The 22,131-nt window shown below is 40.1% G+C and overlaps 1 protein-coding gene across 7 annotated transcripts in view; it reads right to left on the bottom strand.

Annotated features, from left to right (window-relative positions):
• PIP5K1B (phosphatidylinositol-4-phosphate 5-kinase type 1 beta) overlaps positions 1-22,131 on the bottom strand; it is a 166,646-nt gene that overhangs the window by 24,671 nt on the left and 119,844 nt on the right. For all 7 annotated transcript variants that reach the window (XM_048851734.2, XM_048851736.2, XM_048851733.2 and 4 more), the window contains 2 exons: positions 21,479-21,634; positions 20,086-20,230 (listed from right to left, as the gene is read on the bottom strand). In XM_048851734.2, the coding sequence (XP_048707691.2) occupies positions 20,086-20,230; positions 21,479-21,634 (301 nt within the window). The remainder of the gene's footprint in view (positions 1-20,085; positions 20,231-21,478; positions 21,635-22,131) is intronic.

A 22,131-nucleotide genomic window follows, 5' to 3' on the forward strand; every position in this document is an offset into this window, starting at 1 on the left:
CTGGTTTGGAAACATTGCTGGAAAGGGCATGTGAACAAGGACTGTCAGTACTAGGAAGCTAATCTGTAAAGTGAGTAAAGGAGAAAGTGGAAATTCTGAGTCACTGGCACATTAGTTTGCATTTGGAACCCACGCTGGTGCCAGAATACAGGCTATATAGCCTTTGCCAAGAGCTAAATTCTGCCACACATTAAGCTGCAGTTTAATGTTTATTGATAATACTATAATGTCACTTCAGTAACACACTGTCTGCAGCAAACTAACACAGACCCTCCAAACGGAAATACAGAAGAACATACCGCCTACGCCAACAAGGCTCCTCAGTTGGAAATCAGTCTGATGGCAGAAACCACTCAGTCATTTAGGTTTACTAAAATTGTTTTCTTCATTGTGTTATGACAATTTCTAGAACAGTTGGAGAGACCATGCAATATGCTGAAACTATGTTGGAAGCTATGTTGAAAGCTAAGCGTACTCTGGTTGTCTTTTCCTTTCAGAGGTATATGATGAGAATCAAACAGGCCTTCCATTACTGTTTGCTGAGCAACTGGATTCAACTTTGAAAGGTACTGTAATCTGCCATTGTGTTCTAGCATGGAGAACAGCTGAACACCCTCCCTCCTCCTCAGCACAATCTGGTAAATTCACACAAGTGAACAGACTCTAGTTTTATCTCCTTCTCACTAGAACAGATATTGCTTGAGAAAGTAAAACCTTTACCTACTTAGATGCATTGTAAAAACCCTGCCTTGGACATGAGATGCAACAAGTACATTGATTTTGTCGTGGTAAAGGATTACTCACATAAATCAGGGTTGCGGGATTGGGCACAAAGTTACTGATAGAATAATCAAAACTAAGCTAAACCTATGATAAATATGTAAAGGCACAACTCTTACATGCTTACATACTGCTCCTAGCTTTTTAACAAGTGAAGGTAACTATGTCAGACTAGGTCAAAAAATGGACAGCACAAAAATCTGACAAACCTATTTGAGGGGGAGGGTGGAAATCAACAGACTGGAAATCTGGTAGGAAACCCCTCAAACCTTCCTAAATCTGAACCCAGACATTTTTATTCTTCAACAAAATCTCCTGTCTTATTCTTACTTATTTTTATTGAATTGTACTTGTTATTTAAAAGGTCCCAAAATAGAAAATACTGGAAAATGCTAGCCACAGAAAAGATATGGCATTGAAAATGCAAGCTTCTCCCTACGCTGCTCTGTCAATAAGCTTTGACTCTGGTCTACCTGTAGGAGTGATGGGATCATTTAGTCTCCACGCCAATTCGATATATGCCTCCGCAGAACTCCAGCAAGTGTGCCAATTAGCAGAACGAGCATAAACAGATTTTTTGGGGGGGTGATATGGACATATCTTGTAGGAACTGAATTGAAACTATCAACTGCTTTCATATAGGCCAAATTAATGTCACAGTTTCTTCAGTATAAGGGCGACTGGATGGTTTTGATCTAATGTATTGTTACTATCATCTAATATAGCTGAACTTTATAGATGAAGTGGACACCAAGTACTCATTACTCGAGTACTCACAATGTTTACCCCTATGCACCAGCACCTAGAATAGCTGCACACTGACAACTTTCTCATAAACATGAGGGTTTCATGATAGAATATTAAGCTTCTCTGAGGCAGCCTACAGCACATCACCCCTGGATATGAAGTTTTCAAAGGCAGTGCTTAAAGGAGGGCAGAAAACAGCCTTGTTTCACAATGGCTAAGTAAAGTAGTGGATACGTGGGCAGTAAAACAGATGTCTTAACAAATGAGCTTTTAAAAGCTGTGGAAAATGCATCTACATACATGTATATATTTGCACAGAGACAACTCACTCTTCACGAGCCCATTTGGTATGATTGAATAATTAGTCTAATACAGGTCAGCAGTGGCATCATTGCTGAAGCCCAACACTGCTTTTCGGTCTACAAAAAAGGAACAAATTGTATTATAAGGAAACTATCAATAATATTTTGTTTGCACTGCAATCACTATTAAGTTCCAAAGATATAGCTACTGAAAAACCAATAAGCAGGACTAACTTTTTTAAATGCTGGCTTTGAAGTGAAATAGATTGACAGGAAGGTTCTTTTGTGCTCCCAGACCTAAGCTAATTGCAAACTAAAACTTGTGAATCAGTAAACATCATGGAAGCAAGAGATCTATTCCATGAAAATGATTGAGTCAATACTTTTATGCAGCTTCCATTGTAAATCAAAACAGCAGTTGGCATACATTTTCAGCACAATAGGGTGTCACAAGAGACCACATTTAAAACCTACTCAGTGTTTTGTTCCTGCTACAGAAGGTGCTGCAAGTGGGCAGCATGTATAGCCTCTGGGAGGCTGCAGTTTCCACGGTATGCATCCGATGAAGTGAGCTGTAGCTCACGAAAGCTCATGCTCAAATAAATTGGTTAGTCTCTAAGGTGCCACAAGTACTCCTTTTCTTTTTGATCTTGATTCAGTTACTCATCTGACCAAAAAACCTCCAGCTGGTAATGACTGGGTCCAGCTGGAGAGAATGTAATCCTTCCTACAGAAGCCAGTCAGAGTGAGTTCTTAAGTCACTCGCTCATTGAGTTTAGATGGAGGAATCAGTCTATCACATGATGGGAGACTGGTTACAAGAAGCCCTCTTCTCCTTCGCTAGCTTATACTCTGGCTGTAAGAGGCCATTAGATATGGACCAGCCTTTTAAACCTCAAAATTATTGTTTGTCTCTTGTACCTGGCTTTGTCTTACCCTACTGGTCACATCTTTCATTACGTTAAAAGTCAAAGCTACTGAGCTATAATTTTTATATAAAAACTTTTGCTGGTAGTTTTTGCAGCCTTGGTAGTTTATTACTTGTTGCTGAGGATCTCTAGTTAGAATAGATGACTTATGACAAAACAAACTGTCAGTTTTTGTCACAGATGTTGGATCCTTATTTGATATCTTTAGCTGTTGTTGATTCATCTATTTGCCTCCTAGTATCTACATGGGCAGATAGTCGACCAAATATTTCTTTTGGGAACCAGAAAATTCTTCTTACTCAATTAGGGATTTGTTTTTTTGCTGTTCATTCACTGAGAGATTTAATAGTACAAAGTATGCAAAAGTTGCAACAAAACCTAAATATTTGCCTCTAGTTTCTAACATCACCACCAAAGATAATATTTTAATGATTTGTCAACACAAGGAATAGTTTCATAAAATGAAATATAGAGTCATAGAAATGTAGGACTGGAATGGACTACAAGACGTCATCTAGTCCACCCCCCACCTACCTGAGGCAGGATCAAGTATACCTAGACTATCCCTATAGATGTTCGTATAACCTGTTCTTAAAAACCACCAGTGACAGGGATTTCACAACCTCCCTTGATAATCTATTCCAGCACTTAACTATCGTTATACTTAGAAAGTTTTTCCTGATTTCTAACCTAACTCTCCTTTGCTGCAGATTAAGCTGGTTACTTCTTGTCCTACTTTCTGTGGACGTGGAGAACAATTGATCACCATCCTTTTTGTAACAGCCCTTCAGATATTTGAAGGCTTGTCAGGTTCAACCTCAATCTTCTTCTCTCAAGAAGAAACATGACCAATTTTTTTTAAACCTTCCTTCATAGGCCAGGTTTTCAAAACTTTTTATCATTTTTGTTGTGTCCTCTGGGCTTTCTCCAATTTGTTCACATCTTTTTTAAAAGTGTGGTGCCCAAATCAGCACACAATACTCCAGGGGAAGCCTCACCAGTGCCAAGTAAAATGGAACAATTACCTCCCATGTCTTACATATGACACTCCTGTTAATACACCCCAGAATTACATTAGCCTTCTTTGCAACAGCATCACATTGTTAATTTATATTTAATTTGCGATCCACTATAACTCCCAGATCTTTTCTGTAGTACTACTGCATAGCCAATTATTCTCCATTTTGTAGGTGTGCATTTGATTTTTCCTCCTTAAGTGTAGTACTTTGCTGCAATATCATAATACCAATTTCTGGCTCCACAACGCCTGTCCAGCCTATGCTTAGAGCAGGGATCTCAAACTGAAATGACCAGGAGGGCCACATGAGGACTAGTGCATTGGCCCAAGGGCCGCATCACTGACACCCCGCTTCGCTGCCCCCGGCCCCGCCCCCACTCCACCCCTTCCATGAGGCCCCGCCCCCATCCCAACCCCTTCCCCGAAGTCCCCATCCCAACTCCACCCCCTCCCAGCCCTCAGGGGGTGTGGCGGAGGCTCAGGGCAGGGAGTTGAGGTGCAGAAGGTGTGCAGGGTACGGTAGGGGGCTCAGGGCAGGGAGTTGGGGTGCAGGGTGCAGAGGGGTGAGGGATGTGGCAGGGGGGTCAGGGTGTGGCAGGGAACTCAGGGCAGGGAGTGCAGGAGGTGCGCAGGGTGCGGCAGGGGGCTCAGGGCAGGAAGTTGGGGTGTGGGGTGCAGGAGGGGTTTGGGGCGTGGGCTCCGGCCTGGCGCTGCTTACGCACAGCAGCTCTGGGGTGGCAGCGGCGTGCACCGGGGCACCTGCCTGCCCTGGCCCCGCTCTGCTCCAGGAAGCAACTGGAACCACGTCCCTGCGGGGGGGTGGGGGGGGGAGACGGACGACGGCACAGGGCTCCGTGTGCTGCTCTTGCCGCTCCTCCAGGTACCTTCCCTGAAGCTCCCATTGGCCGTGGTTCCCTGTTCCCGGCCAATGGGAGCTGCGGGGGGTGGTGCCTGGAAGCGAGAGCAACGCACAGAGCCTTCTACCCTCCCCACTACCCAGGGGCCGCAGGGACATGGTTCCGGCCGCTTCAGGGAGTGGCGCGGGGCTTGCAGGCTGTAGTTTGCCCACCCCTGGTCTGGAGGTAGGCAGAGGGGCGTGGGGAGCTTGGTAGGCCACACAAAAGAACCCCGGAGGTCGCATGTTTAAGACCCCTGGCTTAGAGGAACAGCTCAGTCTGGCTTTTTCATGTAAATTTCCTTGGTTAGAGTACATTCAGAATTCTTTGCATTCTCTAGGCCTCTAAAAATTGAAAATGATTAGATTTATTTTAAAAACATGAAATCCCTAATCAAGTTGAGATTAGAGGATATTAATAAGCAATTAGACATAGCAGTTATTTCCATTACAAATGTGTCTCCTTGGATCCCCTTTGTTAAAAAGAGCCCTGAGTATGCAAGTTATTTAGACAGTTTGTCCAATAACAAGTTAAGGAGCTCTCAGTATTCAATCTATGCAGTCAGAATACTTAGGTATGTCTACACTGAAGAAAAAAAAAAAAGAAAAGAAAAGAAAAAAGAAAGAAACCTGTAGCGGCAAATTTTTTAGAGCCCAGATCAACTGATTTGGGTTCATGGGGCTTATGTTCTGAGGCTTAAAACAGGAGGATAGACCTTCCCACTTGGGGGTGGAGCCCAGGCTCTGAAACATGGCGAAGGGGGTGGGTCTCAGAGCCTGGGTGTCAGCCTGAGTGGCAACACCTACATTGCTATTTTTAGCCCCATAGCCCAAACCCTGCTAAAGCCCTGAGTCAGTTCACTGGGGCTCTGAGACTTGCCAACCGTGGTTCCCTCTCCCCTTCTCCCAGTGGAGACATGCCCTTAGAAGGCTGATGTACTGGCATCAAGAAACATAACCACCTCTGTCCATGCAGCTCTGAGCAGGTGGAAGACCTACCCAATTATTTATTTTGTTGTAATCTGTATTGCCACTTGAGGTCAAAATGGCTTTCCATGTTTTTGCCTTTTTCTACGACCTCACAGAAAACAGAGTATTTATTAGGAAATTTATTAGGATCAAAGCGATTGCCCTATTTGCATGGTCAGCCAATAAAATAAGGAAATGGCAAGTGGCATGGTGCATATATATGGCTTAATGGTCTTTTGACATTTGTATTTATAGGGTATTTGAATATTCTAAAACTTTGGATTTAATTTTAAATTTTACAGTAATATATTTTGGTTTTGGTGCACTGGTCTCTGACTAAGTCACTATTAATAAACTTAACCTGCTTGTAGTACTTTGCACTTGCCTAGAGTGAGTTTCATCTGGCTGATTTCAAATCAATTCTCCAATCTGTCAAGGTTGTGTTGAATTCTAATTCTGTCCTTTGAAGTGCGAGCAACCCCTTCCAGCTTGGTGTCACCCACAAATTTTATGAACATGCTCCACTCCATTATCCAATTCATTAATGAAAATACTGAATAGTATTGGATCCAGGACAAACCCATGCAGAACCCCACTAGGCTGGTCTTCCTAGTTTGACAGCAAACTATTGATAACTACTTTTGAGTAGCTCAGTAGAGCAGTACCATAAACTCACAAGCCAACTAACGCAAGATTTATAGCAAAGACACATACATTATTAAACATCCTCTAATGTCTCATTGAGTAAAAGGGAGTAAGTGTAAATGGTACAGAACTCTCTAAATGAAGAAAAAAATGATTTCTTTTCTGAAAGCCCAAATCAATCCATTGGTATCAGCAGTAAACAGTAATTTCAAATCTTGTATCTGAATTAATGAGTGAGTCAATATTCCTTCTGCTGTCAAAGTACCTCATGAAACAACCTAGACTTCAATAAAGAAAATTTCAAATTAAATTCTTCCTAGATTGTAAACTCCTCAGGGAAGTGATCATCTTTTGCTATGCATATGTGCAGTGCCTAATTCAAGGAGATATTTGGGCTACTGCAATTAATGTAATACAAATCAAACGGAGGCATTATGAGTTAAGATTACTTAGAATGCATACTTAAAAAGTCTTGTCTACTTAGTATTCAGAGACAAAACCTTTCTGATAACTGGTCTAGGACCAGTGCAATACTGAGACAGATTTCTGCTCGTTTCCCCCCCGCCCTCAAATTTAGCCACTAATATTACATTAAAACCATGCTAAGGTTAGTGATTATATCAGTGGACAGAAGGAATTCTATGCTTTCCAACGGCATAAATAATAATATTGTAGTGCATGTGGCTCAGAAAATATTGGACTTTAAAACTGTCAAAAACTTACATTGGCCTTTTGGTTTAGCAGTGCTTTTCTGATACTGATCCAACTCTGTATACATCAAATCCTGGCTTACAACACTATAATTTTCAGACCTGCTATCACATTTTCCTCTTTTGTATAATACTTTAGTAGAAGGTTTCCTACTACTAAACCCTGTCACCAATCCCTAGCTTCAGTAAAATGTTTATCCTCAGGAGAAACAAGTAACTGATATATTCTGGTGACACCATTTGTTTCATACTGTAGGCATAAAAAACTTTATGCATGGTGCATCAAAATCCAGAAATGTGTCATTACTGCCGCTGGAAGCCTTTTCTAAAAAAAGAAAGAAAGATAGCACAGCCTTTCAAATGTGCAAAGCTTTGCATAAAAGATTAAATACTGCCTCAACCAACTTTCCAACCATTCAAACAAATTACTGCCTTCTCTTTTGAATCTTAAATTAGTAATTGAACTGAAACTGATGTGTATCAGTACTGCTCCAAAAAACTATATACAGTAAATGCACAAAATCTATTACTGCAACCCTTAAAATCATCAAAAGCCTGGAAGTGCAAAAGTTCAGGTTTCCATAGTGATGTCTACATAACTGCACACCATATAGGTTTTAAGGTACACATTTTATTGTGCAATAACAGATGAAGCCATGTATTTAACCAGAAAAACACTACTACTAAATATATGCGTAAGCAACAGATTTTACATTGCATTCGAATTTTTTGCGTTTAGTTTTCCCAAGTTTTTCTTAAATGGAATGTTTCCCATGAGTAACACTAGCAATTAAACGGTCCCAATTAAGCTTAGCAGATCACACAAGTGAATGGGGTAAAAGTGGAATGAGGTCCCATCTCTGCTGTAGGTCTCATTTTGCTGAATACAAGTCAATGTTTTAGCCCCCCCCCCTTTTTTTTTTTTTAAAATAAAAAGAAGTGTAGTTAGAAATTTCTTACAATGGAAAGCTATTTTAACTACCTCCTAGCTTGGAGGAGGGGAGAGGGCGGGAACAAAACAAACAGTTGAGTAGATTTTTCAAACTCTCCCATCTGCCCTCAAATATATTCATTTTCACAAGAAGTCCAGGCATAAGATGTTTCAGATCAAAATGTGAATGTTTCAGCAAGTTTTAACAGTAGAAAAACAAGGACGAAGATACAATATAAAGTGTTTTGCAACCTGAATTATAGTAATTATCAGTGATGTTTATGTTCTATAGAAATACACTATTAATGTTTCTTTCTGGATACCTTACTTTCTTCAAGCTATGGTATAAAAACTAGAGAGAACATAATAGTCAAAGAAACCATATATAGAAGAAATCTTATCTGATAGAAGTGGAGTAAGTTTTACTGTTTAATGTAACACCCATACAGAACTCACAAGGACAGATTATGCAAAGTCATGCAGTTAAATTAATTCATTACATGTCGCACAAGTCACAGAAGGAAATGTTGCTTTTTATTTAGAAAGTGGATTTTTGACTAAAGGTATGTGTTTCATTATAAAGTTCTTCTGAAATGTATGGATTAGTTATTTTAAATTAAACCTCACAAACAAGTCCTGAAGGTATTTACTTTGTGTTCTCATTGTTTTAAAATAGAATGCCACAGCCTTTGCCTCTGTATCTTGCAATTTTTGTGTAATTTTATGAACTGCTTAGTACACAGGCATGACAGAGGGACAGACTGCAAACAAAGACAGTAGGCAGAAGGGGAAGAGAGAACCACAGGAAACCGAGGAAAAGAGCAATAGAGAAAGGTAGGACAGAACAAAAGAGTTGGAACAAAGGAGCAGACAGGAACAATAGGGAGAAGAAAAGAAGCAATTGAAAAAACACAGCTAAGAGGCAGCAAACAGGAGAGAAATGAAGAAAGACTGAGAAAATCCATCCTACAGACACACCAGCTTGAATCCTCCAGAAAGGAGGTTTAGCTTAGGAAGGTACAGCAAGAAGTAGGAATTTTCTATTAATAGGAAAACTAAAGAGGAGACAACATGCAACATTTCTTCCCGTATTAACATACTTCCAAACTACATGAAGTTCTCAGCACATTCTGGTTACAGAAATCCAGTCCTTTACCCCTTTACAAGCATAAAATATCCTGCTATATTTTATTTCTGTGCCCCCAAGCTCCCATTTAAAATATTTCAGTAGGTGGCACTGGACTTCCATAAAGACCATGACCTCACTGAGCTCTTTGCAGGTTTAAAAACAGAGTGAGTTCAGGCCCTTTTACACAATAATGGCAACGGATACCGCACGTGACCATTTTGGATATAATTGTTGTTTGTTTTTAAATTTTTGCTGTGTGAAGACGTTTTAGCACTCTGCTTCAGCAAATAGACAAACAAATATTGGCAGTCACTCACTTCTGTTACATAAACAATGCACAGGATTATATACCAGCATATACATTTTCTAAGGTAAGGTTGAACCCTTTCAAATAACAGGATTTACATGTATGTTACTGACTATAGTCAAGCATTAAAACAACCACAGCATCAAAAGAAGACCTACTTGAGAAGGAGAAGTCAGTCTTTGAAGACTTCATAATGGGAGAAAATTTATTTCCTTATGAAATTAATATTTGGCACTGCTTATCTGGCAAAACCACTTACCTGAGACCCCCCTCTTTTGCCCCTACCCCAAAAAACCCAAAACCATGACAACTATCAATTCACAAATAGAAGAAGGTCAAAGGTCATTGACTAAAGTATTTATTACAGATTATTTTCCTTGCATTAGTCATCATTTTCCCCCGCTAGTTTCTGTTTTGTTGGTGAGGCCCAGCTACCCTGGAAATCCCAATTTTGCCATTCCCACCTGCTTCCTGCTGCAGTTATAGATTCTCTAATTCTGCTCCAGCTAGTCAAAGTTTGAAGAATGGCATGCTGAAAAGGAGCAGTTCAGTAGTGCTCAGATGCAGGTATTCAGAACGCTACTAATGTCAGGATTTTATGACTGTTTATAGGTCCCTGGCTATTTCACCTCAATGACAAGCCTCTTTGCTGGGCCCTAGTGCATCGACTACCATTCAGTTGTGTGTGCTCTAATCTACAACAGAGCCCAAGAGTCTCAAAACCCCATACTTGCACAGGTTTCAGAGTAGCAGCCGTGTTAGTCTGTATTCGCAAAAAGAAAAGGAGTACTTGTGGCACCTTAGAGACTAACAAATTTATTTGAGCATAAGCTTTCGTGAGCTACAGCTCACTTCATTGGATGCATTCAGTGGAAAATACAGTGGGGATATTTATATACACAGAGAACATGAAACAATGGGTGTTACCATACACACTGTAACGAGAGTGATCACTTAAGATGAGCTATTACCAGCAAGGCGGGGGTGGTGGGGGGAAACCTTTTGTAGTGATAATCACGTTGGGCCATTTCCAGCAGTACAGCCACAGCCTTCAGCTTCAGCAAAGCACTTCTGCACATGCTTAACTTTAAGCACACAAGTAATGCCTCTGAACCCAGTGAAATCACTGAGGTAGCGAACACCTTCAACACAGACTAAGTTCCTCATGTCCATAGCACATACATGTGGTTTGAACTCTCTCGAGGGAATGCTGAGTTTCTTTCCTCTAAGAAACTTTTCCCTCCCACTGAAAAACAGTTAAATGCATAGTTGATAAAAAACCATTTATGTTTTAATAAATTAAAGCTAATACTCCAAATAAAAATCTGTCAAGCAACATCATGCTGTTCAAAATTAATGATTTGTTTTTCAACAGGCAATTAATGGATTCCATTTTCCCCACTGATGCATGAGCATATTCCTCTAACATTAATGGAAGTCATGTACACACACAGATAGATATAGAACTACTAAGCATACATGCAGTATAAATTTTCTTCAGTAAACATAATACAAGGATTCCTGTATACATACAAGCAGTTTCCTCATTCTGTACTTTATGCTAAGAGGCTTCCTAAAATACAGATACAGAATGACAGATTGGAATGATAATAAATAATTTAGCAAAGTAATAGTCTGTTACATATTTAAGGGCTGAAAACGGGTCATGTTTGTAAACAAATCTTTCAGTTTTAAATGTCAAAGCCTGCTTTAGGCTTCCTTTTTATCAAAGAAAGCTCATGGAGTAATGGCTTTGCAATCAAAGTTTCTCAAATTTAAAAACACATATCTAATCACCAAAATATCAAATTATTGATACAAAGTATCAGTTTCATTTAATCTTTTTTTCCCCACAAGGATTGAGATTTCCCAATGTACCATAAAGGTGTAGGCAAAATGTAAAACACATGCTTTATGCTGCAGCACTTTATGTCCAAAGAAAAGGAAAGCAGCAATGGCGAGAAGGGATTGGTATATTTGCATTATCTGTCTCTGCGCATATGCGGAGACTAGGGCTGAGGACGCAGCAGGAAGTGTCCAGAATCATCCAAAAGAGTATGGTATAGAGTCACCTTTGAGGTGCAAAAACCCAGGACATCCAGGGTCATCCTGAGCCCATAAAACTAGACAGCTGTCAGTGTGTTCTGAACATCCTTACAGATCTCCTGGGGCAGCTACCTCAAGAAATGGATGATCCTGGGGAAACTTGGACACGCAGCAACCCCCGTGCATTAGCCATTATTGAGCATGATCAGTGGGTTTCTTTAAACCCAATAGAAACCATCGTGGGCAAAATGTTCTGCTTGTCTTACATACTCTGCTTGAGGTCTGAGCCAGAGCTTACGGGGAAATATAACAGTAACTAAAAGCCCTAGGGGACTTTGGCTTAAGAAAATCATGTAAGGCTGGGAGGTGTGCTAGGTATTAGGCCTGGGTCATCAGAACCTGTGGCACTGTGGCTACAGAGCAAGATCTTTCATTCTGAAGCACAAGCTGAGGAGAGGCAATCATCTAGTAATAGCAGAGGAAGAATTGCTAGCTAGAAGGATCCACGGACTAGACTTCTGTTTTGCTGACAAGCCAGAAGTATTTGATTCTGGAGAGACTCTTCCAGTCCTATTCCAATTCTATGGGATCCTGGTAATATGCACTACATTATAGGCCACAGTAAAGACGGAGACAATAATTGCTGAAGATGAACCGGGGGGAAAAAAGAACAAGTTTATATGAGTGCACTAAAATACAACGTAGAAGTTATGCTAAAATCCTACATTTTTAGCAGCAGCAAAAAGTTTGTGAATGTCTGTATAGGAAGAACATGATGATAGATTTATTATCTAAAAGCCTTTATTTAAAAATTATTTCAGAGTATTTATATTTAATGAAAACAAAGAAAATACTTTAAATGGTTGTTTACTAAGCAAATTGTGTGGTACCACTGGATTAAAAACAAAGGCACTATCTGCTTTTGTAAAAGAAGAAGGTTGATCTTGTTAGGGTGCTAAAGTAGCACTCAGGGAACCCTCGTCTCTGCCGCCGACTTCCTGGGAAAACCAGTAGGGCTGAAGTCTCTAAAGCCAACTAGCCATTGATTTCATTGCATGGTAGAACTCCCGTAATACGTACGCAAAAGGAGAATGAATTAAAGAAGCCTGTGCCCAAAGTCACAAGGAGGAAAGGAGCTGAAGGCCTCCAGGACTCTCTCAAGTCAAAAGACACTGAAAGGTGGGATAGTACATATGGTAGGGATCCTGGGACCAGCACATGGCTGGTGTTTCTTACACAACCACATGAGCCTCAGTGCTTTTGCTTTCATAACCCCCCAAAACTATGCATTTCACTGCAAAAGGTTTGGACAAGCATAGTCCAGAAATGACTCAGTCCTATCAGTCTCCACATACATGTAGAAGCAGGCAGAGAAGTATACTTTTAGAAATGAAAGATGTTACCATGGCCAGAAAAAGATACACACTTGGTGATGGATTTTACATCATGTGCAAAGATAATACCAAGACAAACATAAGCACATAGTTATAATGCTTAGTTGTGCATTTCTGTACAATCTGTAGCTCCGTATGCATGTACTCAAATTAGGGCTGTCAAGCAATTAAAAAAATTAATCGCAATTAATCACAGTTAATAATAGAATACAATTTAAATAGTTTTAGATGTTTTCTACATTTTCAAATACACTGATTTCAATTACAACACAGAATACAAAGTGCACAGTGATCACTTTATATTTATTTTTTATTACAAATATTTGCACTGTGAAAAACAAAAGAAACAGTATTTTTCAATTCACCTAGTACAAGTAGTAATGCAATCTCTTTATCATGAAAGTTGAACTTACAAATGTAGAATTATGTACAAAAAAGAACTTATTTTTGAATACAATGTAAAACTTTAGAGCCTACAAGTCCACTCAGCATAGCTGGTGTTGCAAGATATTTACGTGCCAGATGTACTGAAGATTCATATGTCCCTTCATGGTTCAACCACTGTCCAGAGGACATACACCCACACTGACGACAGGTTCTGCTCGATAACAATTCAAAGCAGTATGGACCGACGCACGTTCATTTTCATCATTTGAGTCAGATGACCCCAGTAGAAGGTTGATTTTCTTTTTTGGTGGTTCGGATTCTGTAGTTTCCGCATCAGAGTGTTGCTCTTTTAAGAGTTCTCAAAGCACGCTCCACACCTCATCCCTCTCAGATTTTGAAAGAAACTTCAGATGCTAAAACTTTGGGTCAAGTGCTGTAGCTATGTTTAGAAATCTCACATTGGTACCTTTTGTGTTTTGTCAAATCTGCAGTGAAAGTGTTCTTAAAATGAACATATGCTGGGTCATCATAAGAGACTGCTATAACATGAAATATATGGCAGAATGTGGGTAAAACAGAGTAGGAGACATACAATACTCCCCCAAGGAGTTCAGTCACAAATTTAATTAATGGCTTTTTTTTTTTCAAATGAGCATCATCAGCATGGAAGCATGACCTCTGGAATGGTGGTCGAAGCATGAAGGGGCATACGAATGTTTAGCACATCTGGCACGTAAATACCTTGCAATGCTGGCTACAAAAGTGCCATGTGAATGCCTATTCTCACTTTCAGGTGACATTGGAAATAAGAAGCGGGAGCAATATTTCCTAAAAATGAAAAGGAGTACTTGTGGCACCTTAGAGACTAACCAACAGCTGTAGCTCATGAAAGCTTATGCTCAAATAAATTGGTTAGTCTCTAAGGTGCCACAAGTACTCCTTTTCTTTTTGCGAATACAGACTAACACGGCTGTTACTCTGAAACATTTCCTAAAAATGTAAACAAACTTGTTTGAGTGATTGGCTGAACAAAAAGTAGGACTGAGTGAACTTGTAGGCTCTAAAGTTTCACACTGTTTTGTTTTTGAGTGCAGTTATGTAAAAACAAAAATCTACATTTGTAAGTTGCACTAACACAATAAAGAGATTGCACTACAGTACTTGTATGAGGTGAACTGAAAAATACTATTTCTTTTGATTGCCATTTTTACAGTGCAAATATTTGTAATAAAAAATAATATGAAGTGAGCACGGTCAACTTTGTATTCTGTGTTGTAACTGAAATCAATATATTTTAAAATGCAGAAAAACATCCAAAATATTTAATACATTTCAATTGGGTATTCTATTGTTTAACTGTGATTAAAACTGCGATTAATCACAATTAATTTGTTTGAGTTAATCAACTGCAATTAATCGACAGCCCTAACTCAAATCCCTTAATTATTCATTACCGTATTTAACCCCTCCCCAATTTTAATGCAGGCTGTTCCAAGTTGTGGGGAGGGCAGAGTAATGAAGTCTGCACTTTTATGAGGAATTTTCAGCAGCAGGAGATACTGAAAGTTCAGGTAGTGGGTTTAGCTGCTAAAGATAAACTCAGAGCAATCTCACATGTGGCCTTTTGACCATTTACAAAATACATTGTAGGGAAATTATTTAAGTGTTGTGTTCAAATATGGTCTTGGAATGAAAACATTTAAGTCTCATTCTCTTTGTAAGTCTTAGCAAAGTTTTGAAATAATGAACAAATCCAATTGGTTCTTGGAGTAGGCAAGCATGGTAATTTTTTGTCTGCACGCATCAACCTGAAGGTAACTGCTGGTGAAAGTGTCTTAAATGCAGGTTCTAAACATATAACCAGCAGGCAATAAACCTATTTATTCTTTATTCATGTTCAAGAAAAAGCTAGCAACTGAAAATTCCAAAATAGTTCAACCAAAATTTTGCTTCGGCCAAATGAAACATTTTGTTCAACCTACACCAAATTCACACAATAGTCAAAGGAAGAGGAGGAAGCAGCTCCCTTATAGCATTCAGCCGAGTAGTTATGGCACTCACTTGGGATGTGACACACCCCAGTTCAACTCCCCCCTCTGCCTGATGTGTAGGAGGGAGCTGAACATGGGTCCCTCACCTACCAGGGGAATGCCGTAACTACTGGTCATTGGGGTAGTCAGGGATGGGAATCTCATGCTCTCCTGTTGAAGCTTTTCAAATCTGTATAAATAATTAGTCACTGGGGCAGGAAGGCTGGAACCTGGGTCTGCCACCTCCCATGTGACTGAAAGCACCCCTGTATTCACACCCAACATATTATTGTAATGGTCTTTGTGCAAAATATACCTTGTGAGGTATCATTTAAAAACTACCAACACAATGGTCATCAATATCCTTCCGTAATGTATGAACAAAATGCGAATTAAGAGTTATGGACAAAGTGAAATTATGACTACACTGTGTTTACCAGGCAAGTCTGGAGTGGGAGTAAACCCATTTTTCAAAGACAAATGACAAGCTGACACCTCTAGCCAGCTGTTATCAAAGTTGACTGGCAATCACTTGTCAAGTCGCCATTCTTTGGCCACAAAGGGGAGCAGGAACAAATCAATCTGCATTTTAGCAAACAGTATGGATCCTCGTTCACCATGAGTCTCCAGGTCTCCTTTCTCACAGCTGGAATGAACTTTATCTAGAGATAACCCCCAGGAAAATGCATTTCAAAGGGTGACTGGACTATAAAAGTAAGGGGCAAACACACCCCAGGTTCTCGCTCTTTATTACCTAAGACAATGGAACCAGCCCTTTGACTTTGAGGGGAGATTCTGACCTGAGAATTTGGTCAGTCCTGTTGCTGGGAACATATGTTAAGGATTTCACCTTTAATCATATGTAGCTTGTTAAGTTTTTGCTACTAGGAAGCATTTTATCTTTATTATTCTGGTAACTACTGCAGATTTTAATACTTATATTTGTACTCATTTAAAACCTCCCTCTTTGTACTTAAATAAACTTGTTTTATTTTTAATCTAAACTAATCCGCTGTTGTGTTTAAACTGAACTGTTTGGTACCTTCCGTTAAAGTAGCCAACTGTTGAATATTGACCCTTTACAGGGGTAATGGACCTTTAATATCCAGACTGTCTAGGAAATGGCTGGACAGTGCAGAACATGTTTTTGGGAAAATTTGGGTCTGGGAGTTTGCTGGGGTCACCCTGCAGGTAGTAACCAAAGCTGCTGGAAGCCAGAGTGTGACTGGTGTGTTGCTGACAGGCTGCTGGGGTCAGAGCTGGCAGACCAGGGCCGCAGCTATACACACACACACTCAGGGTGTGACCTGCCTGCTGTTAGGCTGTTTGCGAGTGGCCCTTGTTGGGAGCTACAGCAACGAAGCATTGGGAGGCACCCAAGATTGCAGGGCAGGCGCAACCTCTCACTGGTCTGGATTCCTGCGTCTTCCACCTCCCATGTCAATGGCCTGACCACTAGTCGACAGAGCCATTCTAATTCTCTTATTGGCCCAATGAATAATTATTTATACAAGTAGAACAAGAGATTGAGAGAGGCTTGCCCAGGATATCCCATAGCCCAGTGGCTAGGGCACTCTCCTGACAGTGAGACCCCCAAGTTCGAGTCCCTCCTCCACATCGGGCAGATGGAAGAACTGAACGAGGGTCCTCCCACATCCTGATGAATGCCCTAACAGCTGGGCTAAAGGCTGAAGGGGAGATGGAGGCAGCACATGCTCCCCATCCCCATTTTGTGAATGGTTCTGAAGTCGTCCTGTCCCCCACAAAAAATATTGTCCAAAACCATGTGGCAAATTCACATCTAATTCACGAATAGCTTTGGGTCAACCAAAACTGCATTTTTGGGGCAAAGAAACTGTGTGCCTGACAAATTTGCCCTCCTCTACACAGGACTATGCAAAGCAGTATACAGTTATAAGACTGCACAAAAAACCTTGTATGAATGAACATATGGACAATTGATGCACTAAATTCTGAATGCCTTATGCAATTTTTACTCCTGCAGAGCTTTTTATTTATGGTAGTAAATATGATTTATGTGGCAAGTTAAATTTATGGGATTGATGAAGCAAAAAAGTGGTAAAAAGTGATTAAAATGCTTCCCTCCTCCCTTGCAGATTTACAAAAGAAACTTGCAAACATTTCATATATGTGAGGAAGAGAAATTACATGAGGAAGGAAAGAAAGCAGAGCACCAAATACAAGCAAAATGAAGAGCTAATTCCTTTTCATTCTATGTAAGCATGTATGACATTCAGAGAATCACAAACAAACCTATGCTGACCACAATAATGTAACAAGGAAATCATATGGAAAACATATTACTTTTAAAACTTATTTGTAAAGAGTCATTGTATATTATAAGAAATATTCATAAAACGGTGCTTTAATTCTCTTCTTGTAATGTTTAAATAAGGAATACAACATCCCACAAAGGCCTTAAAATAATGATTACATGTGACATAGCAAATGTGTCCTCAGCTGAAAATTGCAATTGCTCTCCCACTAGTTTTCTATACCCTTTCTACCTATTTTTAGGCACAAGCAATTTCTGAGCATGCAAATAATTTATGCACACAAATTTGTGTTTCCTGAGACTGGACTGCAAATGCAAATTGTTTGCTTAACTTTACATACTAAATTAGGTCTGCAAGACAAGTCTGTGTTGATATGACTCTCACTGAAAAAAAAAAAAATATATATATATATATATAAATGCAACCTCCATGCAAATTAGTAGACACAAATCTGACCAAACAGCCTGCAACAGCTGAACTACCAAAGAATGTATGAGCTTCTTAATTACCTACAGCAACCATTTCTACTAACCAGAATAAAAACTTAAAACCTACAATTAAGTAGTGTTAAATTTAAAAAAAAAAAAAAATTTCTGCTCTCAGCTACATAAAATATCAATATGTGGAATGCTCATTGAAAACATTTTCACTATTAACAACCTTGAAAATGTTCTCAACATTTTTGTTTGTATCATCTTACTATTAAGTTTGTGAATATGTTCATTTGGCATATGTGGACAAAAGCTTAGAAAGAGCCTGTTGGGTTTGTTTAGGATTTAATATTAAAATAATCATTACAAAATCCAAGAATAGATATGTTTACAGTGAATATTTACATATAAATAGAAATGAAAATAGTTTTTAGTTTGGAATGTTACATTCACCTGTAATATCACTACCTTAACATTGTAATAGTTGTGGTAGTGCATTGGACCCAGAAAGCGAAATAGATTAGTAACTCACTGTAGTAACAAACGTGAAGCTATTTATTTTCACTGCCAAGCATAGGTGCTGACTCCGTGGGTGCTCTGGGGCTGGAGCACCCACAGGGAAAAATTAGTGGGTGATCTGCACCCACCGGCAGCCAAGCTCCCCTCCCTGCCCCACCTCTCCTCCTCCACCTCCTCCCCTGAGCACGCCACATCCCCGCTCCTCCGACTACCTTCCAGCGCTTCCCGATGCCAAACAGCTGTTTGGCGGCGCTTAGGACTTTCCAGGAGGGAGTGGGGAGGAGCAGGGACGCGGCATGCTCAGGGGAGGAGACGCAGAAGAGGCGGGGATGGGGCGGGGACTTGGGGTAAGGGGGTGGAATGGGGGGCGGGGACTTTGGGGAAGGAGTGGAATGGGGGCAGGGCGAGGGTGGTGCGGGGCGGAGGTAGAGTCGAGCACCCACCGGGAACAGTGGAAGTCGGTGCCTATGCTGCCAAGCTGAGTGAAATACAGGTAGTCAAGAAAGAGCATGAATGGGTAAATACGTATTAAATCTGAAAGAATTTTTAAAGTCTAACAACCTAAAGGTATTAGTAGTAGAAAAAGGCAGGCACCCAAAATATATATTTTAACTTAATAAAACATCGTACTGTTACAAACACTAACCTCTTTATATGCAGAGCATAGATACATTACGTTTATATTTGATAAGATTTATTATGGTTATTTGTCATATACTAATATGAATCTTTTCATGATGAAGAGGACTTCAAATCTTCATCATGAAAAATTTCATGATGGTATATGGCAAAGATGAATAAGACGACGACTTCAAAAAACAAACAAACAAAAAAAACAAACAAAAAAACCCAAAAAAACCCCAAAATCTCCATGATAGCTAGTCCGAAGCCCAGTTGAAACAGGAGAAGGGTTGGTGTCAGATTGGCGGCTAGACATGAAAACTCACCATAAAACTGACACTACGAGTCCTCAGATGAATCAAGAAAATGAGGGGGTATTCTAGAAACAACGCACAGTTCCCTTTGAGTTCTGAGGATAGAGAGGCCTTTTGATGCGGTTAACACAAGGAAGAAGATGGCAACTTCAAATGAAAGGGCAAATTCTCTCCACTATACCATGAAAACACAAAGGCTGAAGACAGAAGTTTTCTGCTCCAATTGTGACTCCTGTACAAACTCCCCCAGAGATGCTGCTCCATGTGTTTTCTACAAGCAGGGGAACCGAGGTGTTTTCCAGCCCAGCTCTTTGGGTCGAAGTGTCTGTGTGCACAAACCCAGTAATCCACAAAAACACAGACATGCTATTCCAACATGCAGATACCTACATGTATCACAGTAATGCAGGACCACTGCAGTTAAAATATGGGCACACATTAATACTACTTTGTAGCACATATGCCTGTTTGGAGGGCATTTTTACAAGGAGGCAGAATTTGGCCCAAACTGGTCCCATCAGAAAATAGACTAATGAACCTAATATATTTCCATCATAAATCATGCAAATAGATTATTTTCCAAGCAAGAATGTGTAAAATATCTCCCTGGGTTAAGATATTTTCCTACATATGATATGATATCTGTAACGTATTTTCAGTAACTTAAATTAAACAAACCATTACCTGCTGGAATAAAGCAGAGTTCCATCACGTTGATAGTGTTCATCTACATACAAAGAAGAAGAAGAAATAGTGGTTGCTAAGGAAGCTGCTTCAAATAGAGATGGAGTGCTTGGCACTAAATCCGGACGGTGCCGTGAACCTAATACTGTATAGGAGAAAATACATATGTTTCACTGTATATTCATTTTTAAAAATCTCATTTTTAATACAACTATCAGGGAAGTTTATGTTACTCCTGGGGAAATTCTGCTCCCAAATAATTAAAAATTATGTGCACGATATTTTAAAATTCTGCAAATTTTATTTGTCAAAATAACAATCACAACAGTTTCAATTATTTTGGTAATTTATTTCAAAATACCTGTCGACAAGTATGTCTAACAGTACAGACAACAAAAAAGATTCAGGAAATGTTTTTTGATAAATAGTTTCCTTACTAGGCATATTAATACAGAACTAAGTAATAGATCATTTAAACTCCAATACAGAAATATATTTCCTGCACCCCTCAGAAGCAGTGCAAAGGCTTGGGGGAGCCAGGGGTAATGGAGGAAATGAGGGAGAGCGAAGTAATTACTCAGAAGGAGCCTGGGAGTAAACCTGGAAGATTGCTGGGTGTGGGAAGTATGGAAGAGCTTTTTTGATAGGGTGCGGGGGGAAGGGATTGTTAGCGAGTTCGGGAGCCTCCCCCTTGCAGACCCTGGCTGACCGCCAGCCTCTCCCATTCAGTCAGACACATCTGCCCCTGTCCCCATGTGTCCCTGCACCCCCACTACCGTTCAGTCCTGGTTTAGTGCTGTCCCTCCACTAGCTCCCACACCCCAGTCTGTCCCCCTACTAGCGCTTCTGAACCCCAGTCTACGTGACCCCCCGACAGCAGCCCCATGTGCCCCCCAGTCTTCATCCCCCCCCATATCCCGTGCCTCCTCACCTGGCTTTGTGGGCAAGGCACTGTGAGTAAGGGAGCCACTGCTGGCTGCCCTCTCTTCTGGTGCCACAACAGCCCCTGGTGGGCAAAAGGTGTAATTGCAGCATCTCCCTGGCAGAATCTATTTTCTGCGGGGTGGCGTCTGCAAGGGACATGAATTCTGCATGTGCACAGTGGTGTAGAATTCCCCCAGGCGTATTATGTTATAACCTATCAGTATCTAAACAACGCACAAGCACACAGTATAACAATACTAATTTTCCAGAAGCAATCTAACACGTTTAACTAATGAGATTAATAGTTAATAAGATCTAGTCAGTGATGCAAGCACACTTCCACACCTGTAAGCCTCTTTAAAACCAAGAACATGCTTATGCAGCTAGCTAAGACATTTAGCACAATCTAGGTTCTATATTTTGAACAACTGTGGCACTGATACCCAGGTTAGCCATTCCAAAATATTACCTTCTTCATCAAGGCTGGAAAAGCTTTGTCCTTCAGTAAGGATGTCATGCTTTTCATCCTTCCATTCTTGGCTAACAGCAGACACAATTTCTTGTGATGTTGCCTTTAGGGCTGCAATGGAACTGCATCGTCTCTTGGAAGGAGAGGACTTTAGAGCTGCATTAAGAAAAAAGTGTAATGAACAAAGCTGGTGAATTATAGTGTTTTATTCATCTTTCACAGACTACATATAGTTTTACTAACTACAAACCCCTTTCTAAATGCAGATCAAGAATAAATCTAGATAAGAACATTTTAACATATACCAGTTTTATTCTACAGAGTCCATATTAGACATTGTGTCTCAAAGTCTGAATTGAGGTTTTATGGTCTTAGGGCCAAAAAGACTACTGCCTGTTAATTGCTTTTGACATTTTCTACACTGCAAGTCATAACTTGAGTATCTGCCTGTAAAAGTCAGAGAAAAAGAACAGAATGCAGGATAATGAAAGGAAGGAAGAGAACCCCTAAAGAGGATGCCATAGGCAATGGCTATGCTAACGCTGAACTGGCCTATGCCTAACACTGTCCCGGATTATCACAATTTTGTCTGTTTAAAAGGCCAGGTAAACTCTTGTTCTGTGCATTAAGCACTGGGGTGTTACACTGTAAAA

The sequence above is a fragment of the Caretta caretta genome, chromosome 5 (genome assembly GCF_965140235.1).
Source record: "Caretta caretta isolate rCarCar2 chromosome 5, rCarCar1.hap1, whole genome shotgun sequence".
In the NCBI taxonomy this organism is placed as follows: Eukaryota; Metazoa; Chordata; order Testudines; family Cheloniidae; genus Caretta; species Caretta caretta.